The sequence below is a fragment of the Cantharellus anzutake genome (assembly GCF_015039405.1).
Source record: "Cantharellus anzutake strain C23 chromosome Unknown EI90scaffold_318, whole genome shotgun sequence".
Lineage (NCBI taxonomy): Eukaryota > Fungi > Basidiomycota > Agaricomycetes > Cantharellales > Hydnaceae > Cantharellus > Cantharellus anzutake.
In genome coordinates this window covers 1-7,126 of record NW_024067268.1, presented here as the reverse complement: position 1 = coordinate 7,126, position 7,126 = coordinate 1, and the positions used below count along the sequence as shown (strand labels likewise).

The following is a 7,126-nucleotide window of genomic DNA, read 5'->3' as shown; positions in this document are numbered from 1 at the left end:
GTGGATTTTCAGTACCCGCTACTCCATAGCGGGAGCTATATTCGCCCTAGGACTCAATCTTGTCTGCTGTTACTGACAATCCCTTGCTCACAATACATCGGGTCTACACATAACATCCTCAACATTAATTATTATCAGTATATACAGCACTATTATGATACTGGGAGCAAAAAGATAGAAAGAAAACAAATGAACGATGTGGCAAATATAACTACAGAAAATCGATTGTCCATCGCCGAAGTATGCTCGATGATAGTGGTGCCACACATGTAGAAGAATGCAAATATTGAAAATTAAGACATAAGAATACAGCGGAGGCCTTACTTCACCTTGAAGTAAGGACAATAATCCTTGATGGCAGTGTCGACGGTGAGTCGCCATTTTCGTTGCCCTCTGAGATACTGAAATGATTCTGTCTTCTCCTTCGACTCTCTGCAAATGACGTCTTGGGAGTTCTCGCAGAGATACTCCAAGAGATTCCGAAGAGCAGCGTCAATAACTGACTCGGTCTGCCAGATTTCCGCCATGAATGCTTTCCTTCCCTTGAACAGAGCCGAATCATATGCACGTGCGACGAACATAAAACGAGTCACCCCATAACTCTTGAATTGCAATGGCATCGTGTCATACCAAGCATCGAGGACATGTGGGCTGAAATCAAAGGAATGCAGCTTTACATTCCTCGGGGCGGCTTGAGCCTCAGTTGACACGAGCGGATCAAATCCATGATAAAGGAGTTCTTCGCCAACGTTGTCATTTGTCAGGACCAGCGGCGCATCTGTGAGAAGTCTTGAGCGAAGCTCCTCAAATGGGACACTCTCCCAAACACAACCCACGAAGTGAAGGTCAACCTTGGATACCCAGGAATATGATGCCGCTTCTTTCCCGGAGAATGGATCCAAAGGACTGAAGATTGCGAAAGCAAGCAGGGCATGATAGTGTGCGTTGTTCTCCGAGATGAGCTGAGCGACTCGGTCGAGAACATCACGGTGCTTTGCAAGGATCGCAATGCGTGTTTTCCCATACTTCAAAGCCGATTTGCTTGCCTTGGCTTGAGCAACTGCATACACACCACGAACCTCAAAGAGAGGGGCTGCCCATACGTCCAAATCGGCCTTGCCGAAAGCTTGGAAATGTTTGTCTTCGAGCGGTGTTGTCAGACAATGCCAGGATGTAAATGGGATAGAATGAGGTTGGATCATGCGCAAGACGGGCACTTGCTGAGAGAGGTGGCATCCCGGCTGTGGTAGAGGCCTAGGATTTGACGAAGGGACATCTACTTGCATCTCAATGGGTGATGCAACCCGACGAGATGGACCGAGGGGACTCGGAGGGCATGAGGCGGATCGACTGCGACGATGAGAGGATTGAAGACAGCGGGAAACGGAATAAGAACGAGGGCGAGAACGAGAACGAGAACGGTCAGGGGAGCGTGAGCGAGAATGAGAGCGAGAATGAGGGGAGTGTGAGCGGCGGCAGGAGCGAGAGCTAGAATGTGAGTGATGGCGACGACGTGAAAATGGAAAGCTGAAAGGTGATCGATGGCGACGAAGTGAAGGGGGAGAGGATGAATTCCGGCGGTGGCGCACCGGGCTACGTGAACGACTCATCATCGATCGTCTATGATAGTCCCCCCTACGATCTTCACGCTTGTCATGGGGAGGCTGCCAATGCCGAGGGTGATCATGGTAAGTCTCACGATCCCTTGCAAGAACACGACCACGAGCAGGCCTGCGATTCAATGCATCACTGAGATGCTTTTGTGCGTCCCATCTTCGTCCAATAGGCCCACTCGGACACCGATAAGATCGAGTTTCCACGCGTGAAGCAGAATGTTGGGTTGTTCGACTGCCCACTTCGCGACGCCCCTCGTCAAGTTCCATGGAACCTGAACCTGACGCTCCGCTCATATGCAATGGTGCCGATTGTTCACCTCCATGCGTTTGAGATACAGGATCGTGCATCCTTGTCTGCAATGGTCCTGCGAGACCCATAATCCCGCTGGCAGCTGCAGCTGCAGAATGAGTCGGAGGTTCAACGAATTCCTTAACAGGACCCCGCGTTTTTGCCTGGAGTGATCCTGCAACACCCGTATCCTCATTGGCGGTCACGGGTATAGGATTCGCTTGAGGCTCCGTGAATTCCCTGATAATAAAATGTGATACTATGATTTAGAATGAAATTGACTCATCAAACATACCCTATGAGTTGCAGATACTCTCTGGATAATTGTTGACGGCGAGAGAACTCAGTTTTGTCGAGTTTCACCGGATTTGCCCACTTTCGCATACAGTACCGCTCTAGCGGTGTCTGTCTTTTACTGCCCCAGGTTGTCGATCTCACATTTTTGCCAGCCATGCCAGCGATGATATTCCCAACCTCCCGTTGCGCCTCGCCTATGCCCAGATAGGCTCGGGCGATCAAGAGAGCGCCATAGGGATGGTGCTGGGCTTCCCTTTCCTCCCGGTCATAGCGTTCATGCGTAGCTTCGAACTTCGCCAAACCCTCCTCGGTGTCATCAAACATTGGCGGATCTGGGGCTTTTTGGTACCGTTGACCAAACTCGAGGAGATCTCGACAGGGCTCCCGAACGACAGGTCCAGGGGGGGGAGAACCCTCTTCCTCTGGTAGTGATTCAGGTAACTGAAGAGGCGATTCAGGTAACTGAAAGGAGTCGAATGTTTGGGGGTAAATGGAGTGAATGACCCCGAAGATATCGATACGGAATTCCTTGTTATTATCGCGGTGCTTGGCCAATAATTCAGATATTCGAGCACTCAGCTCGAATAGGGGATGTTCGCTCAAGCGCATTACACCTCGTATCCAAGGATTTGGGCGAAAAACATTATTGGCGGGAATCCGAAAGTAGGAAGAGGTCGACGGACGGTGGACGGTATGGTCGTACGCTACACAAAGGGATTTGAGAGCGCCAAGCCTGCGCGCTGGGGGGGGGAGAGGGGCTTCTTCGATTACGAAAAATGGAATGCCATGACGAACCAAAGGTTCGAGGTATTCTCCAAATTCGAGTTCAGGATTCGCCCCTGGACTCGACGAAAACAGTGTGCATCCTATTATTTCCCCAGTGATAGGGAAATGAGGAGGGGGCAATTCATGAAGAGAAGCAAGAAAATCGATTACTTTAAACAAGGCCCAGAGGGCCCATGCCCGTAAGTCAAGCGCGCGCATAAAAAGAAGTTTGATTGCACGCTGCATCTCAGGCTCACGGCGCCGATCAAGTAATCGATCCCAGTCCTTCAGAACGTCGAACTTGCACTCGTCTGGCTTTGGCAGTGAGAGCGATACGAAGTCCGCAATATTGCTGACAGTCTTAAACATGAGAACGCATTGCTTGAGCCTACTTGCAATCTTCTCTCGCTGTATCAACCATTCGGGCTCCAAGATCTTGTAATCTTCGTACCACGATATGTTCTCATTCCAAGGATCGGTGCGGACCACCGGGCTGTACGACCGCCAAGGTCGTGATCGGTCGTAAAGGACAGGGAAGTGAGTGAAATCCCATGAAGGGGCAAAAGGATAAATGAGTAAATGTGAGGGCGTGCTCTCGTCATTGAGCCGAGGCCACTGTGTGTTGGTCGCATGTAGATTCGCAGCGATGGCTTGGGGGTGAATACCGGGAAACCGATACAAGTCCGACCATTGACTGTTCGAATGTGTCAGCTTGTATGCTGCACATACTGGTTGGGGAAGGGATCCTGATTGAGGGGCTTGAAGTCAGCGCTGAGTTCAACATAGATTAGATTAATACCATCCTTGTACTTACCGGGGAATGACTTCTTGAGGGCCTCCTCAATAGAGCTTATCCGCGTGTCGCTAATTAATGAGTTTTCCTCCAGACCGTCCCGAAAAATTGACCAACGATCTGTTGAATGTTCCAGAACGTTCTGTCCAGGCGTCCAAGATATACTAAAACGCGGTTGAGGGAGTGATTTTCCTTTTTTGGTGAAAACGAGGTCCTTGGGCAAGTGCAGCCCAAAAAGTGAACGGCTCGTTGAGGCAGTCTGGTCTGCATCAGAAATGTCAGTCTGGACCACTACCGAGGCAACGACCTCATTAGTGGGTACAGGGGCTGACGAACTCCGGCTTGCAACACCAGTGCGAGCAACTGCAGAGGTGGCGGCCTCATTAGTGGGCACGGGAGCTGATGGCCTTCCACTGCCCTTCCGCTGCGTTCGACTTGTCGAAGCACCTAAGTCGGTCTGAACAGATTCGAAGCCAACAGGCTTCTTGTCTGACACAGGGTCCACCTTGTTGAGAGTGCGACGCGTGGCGCGAGCTTTGCCTTTCATGGACCTTCCGAGGCGATTGTGCAGAAGAGACGAACAAATCACCGGAAAATTCCGTGGCCCCAAGACGACTAAAAGAAATAAATATAATGCTGGCACTAGTGAGGGTGCTTATGTGTGGTATGGCACCCTTTCCGTTAATAGGTTTCGGCAATCTTTGCTGACTGTAGATATGTAGATAAAGTTGGACGTTTCTAGGCCAAGATCGCAGACATTTCGCTGTAATTAAATTAATCTTTGAAACACCAGAGAAATCAAAAAAAGAGGGCAACAATAATTGGAATGCTGAGCGCATGCCAAATATACTTATATAATTTATTTTTGTTTGCCTCACACAACTCTGTTCTGCCTCGATCCAGACTCGGTTCTGAGCTTTTGAATTGGACCTTTCGATCAATGATGGAATGGGGTCGGGCGAAATCACATTGTCACACTGCGTCGTGTCAAATCGATGCAACTTGGCATACTCAGTAAATAAGTAACTATATGAGCTGCACTGTAGTGTACTATGTAGCTACGATGTATTTATTCAACGCGTTGCCAAAAATCTCTCGCTGCAGCGACTCTGAAATAGTTAGATACTAGGTATAGGGAGCCTTCAAATATATTTATATGGCTTCCATTTGCCAATGCGGGGTGTTGTTGCTGCCTCGATGCAACCCGAACCCAACCCAACGAGTCGGTTCCGAGGTTGTTCCGTCTGCATTCAATGATGGTGTCCCAATCAAAGCTGGCCCCGGCCGTTTTCATGAATATTGCACACGTCGATTGACGCCGACGCCCCGGCCTTACCATCTTATCGCATGAGAATTCATTCCGGGACCGTTGAATGGGCACCGTCATTCAACTCCCTCCCCACCGATTGATAACTTGCTGCACATTAAGTAAATAAATTTGCTCAATATCCCATAATTATCAAGTCATATATGATAATATTAATTATTGCAATCAATTTACACATAAACCCCTCCAGTGCCTGGGGAATATTCATGACAACATCAGGATAGGTATAGACACAATGCCGGCTCCAGGCCTTTTGAATTGAACCTTCTTTGAACAATTGAAACGAACAACTGTGTGTTTGCAACGATGTCCGGCCCTTCTGAGGCTCACCCCGGAGGTGGAAATATGGTGCCTCCATGCCAGTGTGGCAATCAACGTAAGTTCAAGCGATTTTGTACAAGCATGGCCCGGCTGGTACTCACCGTGTTGAAACTTAGGTGTGGGATTCAGGGACCGTAACCACAGCGATGTTATCTATCGTTGTGCTGGAAGAGGACCACAATGTAATGGGGTTTGTGAGTACATAGGAGTGGGCTGCTGTATTCCGGAGCGGTTTCCTCATTTTGGGCCAGATGTTTTCGCCAAGATGGACGAGGAAGATCTTTTGGGTTTGCTTGGACGGAGCATTCAGCAGGCATGGTGCGCCAGTTCATCTCTCATTTCGTTTCATACCGTATTTCACTGATTCTGGTTCTTAATACAGCCGTGATCGAGTAGCGCTGTCAGAAATTCGTAATGCTGTTGCATCATCCGCCAACGCCCAAGGCTCTGGACAACCTGGATTTCTACCTCAACATTCCCCGATCTTCCCGTTCAATTAGGCAATCAGGGCTTCCGTTACAACCCGCCGGTGTGTCTCTGTGCGATTATCACGCCGCCTGCACCGATCGTGAGCGTCTTGGACTGTTGTTGGAAATGAAAAGATCACTGCAATCGCTGAATGAAGATATTCGGGAATTGACTCAACGTCTCCTTCTCAATCTCGAGCAGGCCCCGGTTGAGGCTTCGTGAGATCGATGAGGAAATCGCTGCAATAAATGGTCGTCATTCTTAGACCTTCCATTTTTTTTGGTTCTTATTTATCCTATTACTTTGGCTTGCACTCATGTATGTATTCTTGGGCATAGATGCATGTTTTGTTTCTTGGAATGTGTGTGTACACCTCGGCGAAGTAAATCGACCTAGTAAGGAGTCGACCAATAATGGATGTGCAAAGATGCGACCCAAATAATTATGTGAGAACTGCACTATTGGTTGATTGGTGTGTCATTGTTTGTTTACATCGATGCCATGTTGAAGCGTGCAGTTTAAGTTGCAACCACCACGTCAGCACCCGCACGCGCCAGACGTCGACTGAGACAAAGCGAACTGCTGCTCGCTGAGTCCTGTTGACCTTGGTTCTGAGCTCACATAAGGTTGGAGAATGTGTTGGATGATGCACAGGTCATGACGCCGCGCCGGTACGCACATCGATCTATGTTCACATCTTCCACAGATATTCCTTTTTCCCATGTCTTACCTCCACGTAACGCTACGGCGTTTCATGCGTAGCAGCGTGCAGCGTGCAGCGTGCAGCGTGCGCCATATGTCTCGCTGTCTGTTTCGCCGCTTCCGCTCGCTACGTTTCACTTGTAGCGTTATCATCATCTTATTTCTTGATTACTTTTGTCTGATACGTTGTTATTATCTTATACCGCCGCGCGGTTACATGTTCAGCTCTGTCCTCTCCCTCTCGTTCGAGGGTCCCCGCCGAGTGCTACGTAACAACGGAATGTGTCGGGGGGATTCGTTGTTGTTGTTGTTGTTTGTTTATGTTGATAACATGTTGAAAGGTTCCAACCCACCACCACATCAGCACCAGCACGGCCAGACAGAAGCGGACTTCGGTGAGTCCTGCCGACTCTCATCCTTGTCCTTGTTTGTTGCATTGTTGAAACTGTTCACACCACGTTAGCGCGCACCAGACCTCAGCTGAAATGAAGCGGACCGTTGTTCGATGTCGTTGTTTGTTTGCGTCGATACCATGTTGAAACGTTCCT

The 7,126-nt window shown here is 49.2% G+C and overlaps 2 protein-coding genes across 2 annotated transcripts; one reads left to right on the top strand and one right to left on the bottom strand.

Annotated features, from left to right (window-relative positions):
* Positions 1 to 320: 320 nt before the first annotated feature.
* EI90DRAFT_3140411 (uncharacterized protein) lies at positions 321 to 4,307 on the bottom strand (the record flags this gene model as incomplete). The annotated part of the gene is made up of 3 exons (XM_039064955.1): positions 321 to 2,145; positions 2,201 to 3,661; positions 3,697 to 4,307. 3 exons carry the CDS (start codon positions 4,305 to 4,307, stop codon positions 321 to 323), a joined length of 3,897 nt encoding a protein of 1,298 aa, XP_038907514.1.
* A 1,086-nt stretch (positions 4,308 to 5,393) lies between these two features.
* Positions 5,394 to 5,908, top strand: EI90DRAFT_3024980 (uncharacterized protein; the record flags this gene model as incomplete). Its single annotated transcript, XM_039057907.1, has 4 exons — positions 5,394 to 5,463; positions 5,538 to 5,602; positions 5,638 to 5,726; positions 5,791 to 5,908. The coding sequence occupies 4 exons, from the start codon at positions 5,394 to 5,396 to the stop codon at positions 5,906 to 5,908; spliced, it is 342 nt and encodes a 113-aa protein (XP_038907513.1).
* Positions 5,909 to 7,126: the final 1,218 nt, after the last annotated feature.